At 42.8% G+C, this 11,948-nt stretch overlaps 1 protein-coding gene and 1 pseudogene across 2 annotated transcripts; both read left to right on the top strand.

The window, feature by feature from the left end:
• Positions 1-582: 582 nt before the first annotated feature.
• Positions 583-4,385, top strand: LOC311329905 (tumor protein p63-regulated gene 1-like protein; the record flags this gene model as incomplete). The annotated part of the gene is made up of 6 exons (XM_084461856.1): positions 583-822; positions 1,397-1,488; positions 1,858-1,908; positions 2,141-2,266; positions 3,097-3,250; positions 3,689-4,385. The coding sequence occupies 6 exons, from the start codon at positions 583-585 to the stop codon at positions 3,881-3,883; spliced, it is 858 nt and encodes a 285-aa protein (XP_084317982.1). The 3' UTR covers positions 3,884-4,385.
• Positions 4,386-4,952: 567 nt separating this feature from the next.
• Positions 4,953-11,873, top strand: LOC311329965 (tumor protein p63-regulated gene 1-like protein; annotated as a pseudogene). The gene is made up of 6 exons: positions 4,953-5,031; positions 8,959-9,046; positions 9,340-9,390; positions 9,653-9,778; positions 10,730-10,913; positions 11,655-11,873. The product of its transcript is annotated as a tumor protein p63-regulated gene 1-like protein (transcript).
• The last annotated feature ends 75 nt before the right edge of the window (positions 11,874-11,948 follow it).

Below are 11,948 nucleotides of genomic sequence, written 5' to 3'. Positions count from 1 at the left end.
AATTGCAGTTCTTTTGATGCTTGTGATTATTGAAGATGTACTTTAGAGAAATTTCATGGAAAAGATATGATTCTGATGTTAATTCTGTAGAATAGAAATGTATACCAAATGTAATCTTTCCAATGCTATGAAGAATTTATACATGAAATTGATATGCAATAAAACCTGTGTGCTTTTTATATGAAATGTCCTCTGGAATTTGTTGTACACAAGATGGAAAAATAACCAAATTACTTGACTATCTCTTTACTCATTTAGTTTTAAAATGCCATGTTATCAATTAAAAAACCCACTTCCATCCACCCAAAACATCCACTTGACTCGATCTAGCACGGACCTGCTGGCCATCTAGTGTAATATAAACCGTGTAGGTCATCGTAGCCTGGACTAGGTTCATGGCTTCTAATGCAATTGTCCCTTTAAGGAAACGCAGGGGGAAGTGAGGCAGGAGGACTTCCTTATCAAAACACTGTGCGCAATGTTGATCACTCCAAAACACCCCAACGTTTTCTGAAACTTCACCCTGAATAGAGGATATATTGGAACATATTTCTGCACTATTCCACGTAAGCTTCTTGCACTATGCTTCAGTTGAACGACAGCGTGGACCCGGAGAGCCCGGGGGCTGCGGGGGCGGCCGTGCTTCTTCCAGCGGGGACCGAGGATGATGGGTTCGAGGTTGCCTTCACGCCGCCGGGGGCCGGAGGAAGCTTCGGTTATGGTGCCTCGGTGGCTTGCTGCTCCCCGTTACAAACATTAACGCCTTTTCATGTCCAGAATCCCACAATGCAAGCAAAAGTAAAGGATTATTTCGTCTTCAGGGTAAGTGTGACTTGTAATTCCGAATATTTGCTAATAATTTATATATTAGCCATCGACAAGCTAATTCCGCTATCTTCCTATTGAAGGCTAATTTAAACTGTCCAGCTGCAACAATCAGGCTGTTGTCTGTTTTTGACATCGATTTAACAATATCTGAAAATACTGTTTCTGAGATTTCTGTATTCTGTTTCTCTGTTAATAACCACAGGTGAATTGCCCCCAATATTACAACGAACTGATAAAATATCTTATTGTGATATTTCCCAAAGGCTACCCTTTCAAAACATATTTTCTGTATTTTAGGCCAAACATTAGTCTAACTGATGTGATAGTCTAGTCGTCCCATCAGTTTCTCTAACACTGAAGGTTATCAATTTCCTCCATTGTGACCATGTAGACTAGGCCTACTCATAAAATAATCATATGATATTGCTTTTGCCCTTTCAAAACCAATGTTCAACAATTTAGGCCAATGCAAATCTTTCAAACGAGGTCGGATTGGACTTTTGCTATGAATGACATCACTCTAGGCTAGCAGACATGCTGCCCACCTGATCTGGCATCTGAATTGCAGCCAGGTACCATTGAACAGGCCGTGAGTGACATCAGGACGGTGGCTCTGCCCTCAGAGGACGGAGAGGTGCTGAGCGTGTGGCTTCTGACTGAGTGAGTCACTTCCACCTACTTTGATTTTACTTCTGTGAAGTATTGGTTCACTGAAATGAGAGATAACTGATATGGAATTGCATAGGAAATATATATTGTGGCGCTCTATTCTTCTCACTAAACTAAATACTTCAGAGGTGTTTTTCTAACAATCAAGTGGTCTCAGGTGGTTGTTATCGATTTTCTGTACTTCACTGTTATGCCAGCAGAGGGCGCAAGAGACGCAAGGCAGCTTCTGCCAAAATTATTTTTTTAATTATTATTTTTTAGCCTAGATGCATTTGTTGGTCAGTGCTTTATTATTGAAGGTTTACTTTTCTCATGCACAATAGCCTCAACTGGGTGTGTGTCTAAATATGCTTCCTATAGAGTGGACCATTGGAACAATGAGAAGGAGAGACTGGTGCTCATCACTGACAGGTAAGAGTTGGAGTACCATGTCAAGAATAAAAGGTCTATGGGCTAGGAACTGTAATGGAGCTTGACTTATGTTTCCTCTCAATGTGCACAGTGCTACAGTAATTGCACAGTATGAGGATATTCCATGGTGACCCACTAACTAGCAACCTGTCATCACATTGTTGGAATTGTGGTGTGAAAAAATGAGTTGTTGATTGGTGTGACTGAAGTCCTCCTGGGTTCTCCTCTGAAGGTCCCTGCTGGTGTGCAAGTATGACTTCATCAACCTGCTGTGTCAGCAGGTGGTCAGGATCTCCCTCAATGCAGTGGACACCATCTCAGTGGGAGAGTTTGAGTTCCCACCCAAATCCCTCAACAAGTAAGGATCTGATGAAGAAAGTGGTTGTTTTTAAAGGAGTGGTTTGGTATTTATCATCATAACCCTGTTATATGGTTATTTACGATATGCAACGGCCTATATAAACATTTTGACAGACTTGCAAAATCTTGAGATATTAGTGCTCATTATCTCTGCCCAGCAACAGCGCAGGGCAAGAGGTAATGTTTTCTGTGGTGTGTGTGTGCGCATGCGTGAGTGTGTGTGTGCGTGTTTGTCTGTCAGAAGGATTATGCAAAAACTACTGGACCGATTTTCACAAAACTTGGTGAAAGGGTGTAGCATGGTGCAACTTAGAACCCATTAAATTTTGGAGCTTATCCGAAGCACAGTTTGGGTCTATGGGCCTCCCAAACATGGCTGGCCATTCACCTCCATTCATTTTTTGAAACAGGATTACGCAAATCCTACCTGACCGATTTTCAAGAAACTTGGTGAAGGGGTGCATCATGGGCCACCTTAGAACCCCTTAAAATTTGGAGCAGATCCGAATCACGGGCTGGATCCACAAAGGAAAAAACTTAGAATGAAGCCAGCTCCCTGTGTGAGGGTGCTAGAGTTGAGAAAATCCAACTCTGGCGTTTCGCCGCCGGCGGTGGTTCGCCTGTGCCGCGCCGCCTGATTTGCCGTGCCGCCCAATTCGCGCGACTTGTATTGACTTCCAATGTAAACTCGCCGCAAGAATCGGCGGTGAATCGCATAGGTGTGAACGTAGCATTAGAGATGCATTGTGTACTACTTAGCTGTGATATGAGCAATGAGCAAATATCTCAAGAGTGCAAAGTCCATTGGATACTGTACCGGTTTCACAGGAGGGAGGGCTACGGGATCCGCGTCCAGTGGGACAAGCGTCCACGCCCGTCCTTTGTGAACCGCTGGAACCCCTGGTCCACAGACGTGCCCTACGCCACCTTCACTGAGCACCCCATGGCCCACGCCGACGAGAAGGTGGCTTCCCTCTGCCAGGTGAACTCTTTCAACTTCTTCTTCATGCAGGTGAGGTGTTGTGTTCTCCTTCCTCCCCAGGCTCGGAGACCACTTTCAACTAAAGCTATAGCACTTAATATATATATATATTTTTTGTATTGCATCTATTATGTGCTAAACACCATATAGATGCTTAAAAAATACTTAATTCATGCCTGTGATGGAGTCAAGCAAATTGATTGTCAATTTAAAAAAACTCCTCACCTTTGATAAACTGTTATTCATTGTTAAATTACTGTAGTCTGGAAGCCAGACTCATTGCAAAAAAAAAAAAGTTTTTAAACTACTTTTACTTTTTTTTTCTGGCTTCTAGGCTAAAATTACTGTACCGTGGGGTTTGCTATTTACAGAAAGTCTAAATTGCTGTAGGGTCAAACTTTATTACACAGAACAATACAACACTCTCTTTTATCCCAGTTGGACAACTTCCGGACGCAGCTGGTCCAGGTGGTGAAGAAGGCCCATAAGGAGTTCCCCATTCCTGGGCGAGCCAACGGGGTCCTGATCCTGGAGAGACCCCTCCTCATAGAGACCTACCTGGGCATCATGTCCTTCATCAACAACGAGGCCAAGCTGGGCTACTCCATGACCCGGGGAAAGATCGGCTTTTAACGCCCCGTTTGTAGGGAGTTGCACCTCCATTACAGTGTGAGGCCCATCGCGGGCGCGTGTGTGTGTGTGTGTGTGAGTCACTCTCCTGGGGTGCCTGTTCCCCCATTTGTACCCCTCATGATAGTTGTAGTGTCATACCGTGATAGTTTGTTTGTGCCAGCCTTGGCGCCTAACAGTGCTACACACTGCCCAGTCAGTTCCCTCCACTCTGTACCTTTCACTTATCGTCCCATCGCTTCAGGGAAGTGCTTTGGGAGTTTCTCTGGCATTAGTGTGTCTGATTAGGAAGCATTGCTGGATGTGCTGGCTGTGCTGCAGTCCTTGCCATGCTGAATATATCAAACAGACTGGGCTGATGCTGCTAGGTTTATCACTGAGTGAGTGACCTGGGGCCCAGGTGTTAACGGAAGGCTCTGGCCTGTTCCTGTAGAGGGAAGCGGAGGTTTAAGCTGCTCCAGGGGCAGTTCGGGTCGGATTATCTGCACAGAATATGAAGAAAAAAGCGGGTTGTTTATGACCCTATACAACTTGCAAAATGGTGTACTGGCACTGATTGTCAAGTTGGCTGACCTCTGTGAGACGATAGGAATCGACTGCTTGAGTGAGTGACTATTGTTTTCTGTAAAAGCCCTAAAGCTTGTTAACTGCAAGATATACTGGAGGTTGAGTTTTGTACCATTGGGCCACACAGTCTGTCTTTGTCCCATTTGCTTTGAATACAATTTTAACACAAAGAAACACTTTGTTGAATCAGGCCTATGTAATGTTGCTTGACAACTTTAGCCAAAGCCATTAGTTAACATGGTGATGCACTGTGCTGACAAGCCTCTCATATATGCTCCTGGATTTATTTTAAAGTTTTGTCTTCAGTTGCCGCATTGTGAAAACACAGAAGACATGTTTTATGCTGAGTGAATTACCTGCTCATATGACCACACGCTTATATTTGTGCCATGGTGAGATCACATGATCAAGAAACTCTACTCTATTTCCTTGTAGAATGAAAAGTAAGACTTCATCCAGGTAACGTTCAGATGTCCAAGGCAAGGATTTCTGGAATAGATCAAGGATGGCTGGTTTGAAAGGAAAGCATGAGTCAGGTGGGCAGAAGACTCACGGACCAATCCTCCCCATGTCTCTGTTCAGAGGTGAGTCTGGATGTTGTTAGGGGTTTTTAGGAAGCGCTCCCTGTGCTGCACCCCTCCGTGTTTCTCTTCTACAGCGCTGTGTTGGTTGTGCTTCCACAGGTGAAAGGATATCATGCTAAACCTTTATGAACTACGATGTCAAAATGCCTTTTTTTTTTCCCCAGATAAATTATTGTGCATGTCTTGCATGATGAGGTTGCATGAAGTCTCAGACTTTTGGATTAGTGAAAATACTGTTTTATTCATTGCACATCTGAATAACATTTGATAAATGAACAGTGAGAAAACATTGGCGCAGCCATTGTTTTCGGTTTGTCAAGGGTTTGTTTTTGAAAAGTGCGAACATCATTCTGTATGGATCATCCATCCTATTTGTTGCTGTTAACTTCGCTAAAAAGAAAATCAAGTGCAATTCAACACAGTTTGAGTTAGACTAACTTATTTTGTTGACTACACTTTGACTCAATTATGTGTCATTCTGACAAATTGTAAATTGCTTAATAAATACATATTAACTAAATGATGTGTAATTTATTGCCTTCTGAGGTGTAGTGGTTACTTCTCTAAAACATCACTTTCATGTTTAAGCTCTAAGTATTGTGACTGAATTGGTAGTCATGGCAAAGTTTATTTGAAAAATAATTATCCAATCTCTACCCTTTACATATTTACAAGTTATCAAAAAATAAAAAATAAAGTTATAATAATATACATTATGGACAATCTACATCAAAACTCACAACCCTGAAAACTCACTGACAAAAAACTCAAAAGCTTCAATGAGCTTTCTTACAAAAACTAAAGTAGCCTATATCTTCATCTGACAGGATAAGCACACTAGCCTATAGGGTATTCTGATAGATATTCAGGTAGGAAATGTCTATCAGAATGCCCTACTACCCATTATATTGTGCTTAAACCATGGATAACATCCTGTCAGAGAGGAATTGTCTCTCAGAATGCCCTACGACCCATTATTGTGCATAATCCATGGGTAGCGCATCCTTTGAGGTAGGAAATGTTGAAATGTCTTCGTTTTAGATGCCTTGAATCAAACAAGGAAGTGATTTGGCATAAAGGCATGAATTCACAGACGTTTAGGATCATTCTGCCATGGGAGAAAAAAATTCAGTGAATATAGTTAATACAAGATTGATCTAGGAAAGCACTTTTGTGTTTGTGTTTATATGTGTGATATTTATTCTCTTTCACAACCTCGAGGGAATCTCCTCTGTGACGGCCAACTACATTTAGGGGAATGCTATTTTAGTGGAAAGCGCAGTGAAAAAAAGTAAAGCAAGTCAAATGTTGCATAAACACCAATTCATTCTGCCTGAATAAGAGAAACTGTGAATTAAGATAACCTTGACCAGGTCACATGGCCAGTAGTCACATGGCTAGTAATGATGTCATAATAAGTGGGTGGTATTCTTTATGTTTCATGGTGGTGTTTATTTAAGCAATAAATCACAAGAGGCCGTGTGTTATAGTGATTTTATAACAGCTAGGGGGCGTTGTTAGGCACAACACGAAGCAGAGTGCCTAAAACCCCCCTAGCTGTTATAAAATCACTATAACACACAGCCTCTCGTGGTTTATTGCTTTTATACAACGGTTACTACAGCTATTAGTGTAAAATAGACACACTGCAATGTAAAATATTAAAATTTATTCAAAACGAAGCATCATTCTCTCAATTCCGCCGAGCAAAATAGTTCCCCTAACAAATGGGTTGCCAAGCAACAACAACAACTACAATGCATTGGATCAAATGGGAGGCGCATTAATACTGAAAATGGAATGATATGCGGTCCCAGGTGTGTGTTACAAAGTATTTGAACACGGCTTCCAGCCAATCAGAATCAAGAACCAGAACTAACCGTTGTATAATTCCTGTTTTTTGTCTTGTATGTATTCACAGGGTGTTAAAAAAAGACATTGACCTAGGTCTCAAAAGCTCCCCTGTATAAATAAATAAAAATCCTGGTTAGCACCAAACACTTATTAAACGGTGGTAGAGCAATTATCAGACCATTGTATATGGTCATAAGTAACCTTAAAACAGGGATAAACATGCATTTTGCCTTTACTACTCCTTTAAGGTTACTTATGATCATATACAATGGTTCAGATCAAAACGTTGACAAAACTAGCACTTTTGAGAAAGTCTGATAATTGCTCTACCACCGTTTTGGTCATACAATGGATGTGGGTGGGCACCTTGAAAAATCATTCAAAAAACATGTTAAATTCTCAATTTCAAAGACAAGAAACTCACCGAGGTGTTAGTTGGCGTAAGATTCTAGTTCATCTGGAAAGGCTTTTTTAAATATTTAGCATAGAACTATTTAGTCGCAGCACATACGTGTGTAAACCTCCGCAAACTAGGTAGCCTAGCAACATAAACAATAACAATAGCTACCGCAAGTAGTTCCACTTCCCGAATCCCCTCTGCGGATTGATCTACACATCTACAACGGTCGCTTCAATACAAGTCAATGGATTTCATAAAATGGTCAATAAAACCCTACAGGATTCATACTTTGCGGCGAATTTGATGTCAGAACACCAACGGACACCAATTACCCCCTCAGTGAGCTTCTTGTCTTTGAAATCGAGAGTTTAACATGTTTTTGAATGATTTTTCAAGGTGCCCACCCACATCCATTGTAGTATGACCTAAACGGTGGTGGCTCGGTTCCAAACTTAAAGTTCCTTTCCAGTAATCCAAACTCCATATCCAATTCCTGTTTTGATTTTTGATCATTGACTCACACGAATAGACTAATTCCGATTCCGATTTCAGAACGATTAAACTGTAACATATAGCCTAGGCTATTTGCGGGACATCGACGTATTCGTTGGCGTATTCGTAAAAACATTTACACACCCGAATATATATACTGTATTCACAAACAACAACTTCTGCGTAAGGATTGTTGACATAAACCCATTCTTACGTCTCGTCATATTCAAGGCTCGTCATAATATGGGAGCTATAACGTGCGGGAGTGGATAAGGATTTAAACAAATTGATAATAAGGACTGTATATTGGAACATTTTGAAGGAATTAGATTATTGAATAGAGAATATTATTTAAAAAAGAAAAGGGCAGGAGTTCTGGGGAGCCTATACCCACGCCCTAGCGGCATATCTCAAAATCAAGTGATTTACAGTGATTTTAGAAAGTTGGTGGTTTTGTCAAAAGAGCCTTTGCAAACCGTGACGTCACCGAGTGCCCTTGTGACGTGAGCCAGGAGGTGTATAAAAGCCAGAGAGCGACAGAGGAGGAGCAGCCAGAGAGAGAGAGAGGGGGACATCTCCCTGGCTCTCTCTTAGTGGTCCAGAGGGGATATCATCTTGACATCTTCTCCCTCCCCCTCTGGCTCACTGATGGAGGGAGTGAGTGGGGGGTGAGCGATGGCAAGATGGTATCTTCTTCTCTCTCTCTCTGGACCACTGAGAGAGAGAGAGTCAGGGAGAGAGAGAGAGATGTCCTCTTCTCTCTCTCTCCTCTTCCATGGCTCGGAGGAGGAGGCGGTGGTGGTGGCAAAAAAAATAAAATTGATTTTAATATTTAAAAAAAAAAACTGATTCTGATTCTCATTGTAAGCTATAGTGTTGTTATTAAGAGATCCATGTTAGCATATAGGAGTACTGTTACTATAGTTACTGTTAGCACTTCACCTCTGACCAGCCCTCCACCTCTGACCAGCCCTCCACCTCTGACCAAACCTTCCCCTCCAACTCTGACCAGCCCTCCACCTCTGACCTCCACCTCTGACCAACTCTAGCCTCTGACCAGCCCTCCACCTCTGACCAGACCTCCACCTCTGACCAGACCTCCACCTCTGACCAGCCCTCCACCTCTGACCAGACCTCCACCTCTGACCAGCCCTCCACCTCTGACCAGACCTCCACCTCAGGTACCATTGAACAGGCAGTGAGTGACATCAGGACGGTGGCTCTGCCCTCAGAGGACGGAGAGGTGCTGAGCGTGTGGCTTCTGACTGAGTGAGTCACTTCCACCTACTTTGATTTTACTTCTGTGAAGTGTTGGTTCACTGAAATGAGAGAGAACTGATATGGAATTGCGTAGGAAATATATATTGTGGCGCTCTATTCCTCTCACTAAACTAAGAATACTTCAAAGGTGTTTTTCTACCAATGTCTCTGGTTGTCACCGAATTTTCTGTACTTCACCATTATGACAGAAGAGGGCGCAAGAGAGACAAGGCAGCCTCTGCCTAAATTATTTTTAAATGTATTTTAAGAACTAGGTTTGTGTCTAAATATGCTTCCTATAGAGTGGACCATTGGAACAATGAGAAGGACAGACTGGTGCTCATCACTGACAGGTAAGAGTTGGAGTACCATGTCAAGAATAAAAGGGCTAGGGGCTAGGAACTGTAATGGAGCTTGACTTATGTTTCCTCTCAATGTGCACATTGCTAATTGCCGGTTGACTAAAAATGTAGTGAAGTACCAGGATATTCCATGGTGACCCACTAACTAGCAACCTGTTTTCTAGAAAACTGTCATCACATTGTTGGCATTGTGGTGTGAAAAAATGAGTTGTTGATTGGTGTGACTGAAGTCCTCCTGGGTTCTCCTCTGAAGGTCGCTGCTGGTGTGCAAGTATGACTTCATCAACCTGCTGTGTCAGCAGGTGGTCAGGATCTCCCTCAATGCCGTGGACACCATCTCAGTGGGAGAGTTTGAGTTCCCACCCAAATCCCTCAACAAGTAAGGATCTGATGAAGAAAGTGGTTGTTTTTAAAGGAGTGGTTTGGTATTTATCATCATAACCCTGTTATATCGTTATTTACGATATGCAACGGCCTATATAAACATTTTGACAGACTTGCAAAATCTTGAGATATTAGTGCTCATTTCCTCCGCCCAGCAACAGCGCAGGGCAAGAGGTAATGTTTTCTGTGGCGTGTGTGTGCGCATGCGTGAGTGTGTGTGTGCGCATGCGTGAGTGTGTGTGCGTGTTTGTCTGTTAGCAGGATTACGCAAAAACTACTGTATCGATTTTCACAAAACTCGGTGGAAGGGTGTAGCATGGTGCAACTTAGAACCCATTCAATTTTGGAGCAGATCCAAAGTACACAATGGATCTCGATATGCCCATTGAGACCCATTATATGGTCAACTGATGGTTCTCTATGAGCATAATTATATACAGTATGCCCATAGAGATCCACTGTGTACTACTTAGCTGTGATATTAGCAATGAGCAAATGGCTCGAGTGCAAAGTCCATTGTACAGCATATGATAATAAATAACCTTATAACAGGACTTATAATGATAAATACCAAACGACTCCTTTAAGGCCTTTCTCAAAGCAGTCAGGATACTAGTACATAGCTAGATGTGGATGTATAGTCCTTGTTCTTTGATATTGAATTCCCCTCCAAGTATAGATGGTTTTCACGGTCGGCCATGTTGGAGGTTTAAGATCAGGTTTAGGCTAACGACTAGATAGGACCATCTATCCATCTATTGAGCTATCATCTACATTCAGTAGCTTCAACCTCCAACATGGCCGACTGATGACGGGCTGTGAAAACCCTCTATTGTGAGTGTAGCCTGTAGACTATGAGGATAGCCTGGAAGAGAACTAGCCCGAACCCTGACCCTTGCGACCCCTCGCGAGCGTTGCCGTCCTATCAGTGTTCCCGGTTTCACAGGAGGGAGGGCTACGGAATCTGCGTCCAGTGGGACAAGCGTCCGCGCCCGTCCTTCGTGAACCGCTGGAACCCCTGGTCCACAGACGTGCCCTACGCCACCTTCACTGAGCACCCCATGGCCCACGCCGACGAGAAGGTGGCTTCCCTCTGCCAGGTGAACTCTTTCAACTTCTTCTTCATGCAGGTGAGGTGTTGTGTTCTCCTTCCTCCCCAGGCTCGGGGACCACTTTCAACTAAAGCCATAGCACTTCAGGATAGCACACATATGGTAAATGGACTGCACTTATATAGCGCTTTCCCACCTTAGCGGCACTCAAAGCGCTTTACAATGGCCTCTCATTCACCCATTCACACACACATTCACACACCAATGGCGGTAGCTGCCATGCAAGGTGCTAACCTGCTCATTGGGAGCAATTTGGGGTTAGGTATCTTGCTCAAGGACACTTCGACATGTGGACAGTCGGAGCTGGGATTCGAACCACTGACCCTTCAATCATTGAACAACCCGCTCTACCAACTGAGCTACAGCCGCCCCAATACATAAACTTGTTAAACTACATAGTTTTTGTACATACTGTACATCTCGGGTAATTCATATATTTAAATTTTTGTATTGCATCTATTATGTGCTAAACACCATAGGTGCTTAAAAATACTCAATTCGTGCCTGTGATGGAGTCAAGCAAATTGATTGTCAATAACCCCCCTTCTCACCTTTGATAAACTGTTATTCATTGTTAAATTACTGTAGTCTGGAAGCCAGACTCATCGCGGAAAAAAAGTTTTAAAACTACTTTTTTTTCATGATGAGTCTGGCTTCTAGGCTAAAATTACCGTACCGTGGGGTTTGTTATTTACAGAAAGTCTAAATTGCTGTAGGGTCAAACTTTATTACACAGAACAACACTCTCTTTTATCCCAGTTGGACAACTTCCGGACGCAGCTGGTCCAGGTGGTGAAGAAGGCCCATTAGGAGTTCCCCATTCCTGGGCGAGCCAACGGGGTCCTGATCCTGGAGAGACCCCTCCTCATAGAGACCTACCTGGGCATCATGTCCTTCATCAACAACGAGGCCAAGCTGGGCTACTCCATGACCCGGGGAAAGACTGAATGCATAAGAGGTCTAAGTATTGTCACTTAATTGATAGTCATAGCAAAGTTTATTTGAAAAATAATTATCCAATCTCTACACTTAACATATTTACAAGTTATCAAA

This window comes from Borostomias antarcticus (assembly GCF_949987555.1).
Source record: "Borostomias antarcticus genome assembly, chromosome: 3".
NCBI lineage: Eukaryota > Metazoa > Chordata > Actinopteri > Stomiiformes > Stomiidae > Borostomias > Borostomias antarcticus.
Note: the sequence above shows the minus strand (reverse complement) of the source record. Positions and strands in the feature narration are given on the sequence as shown.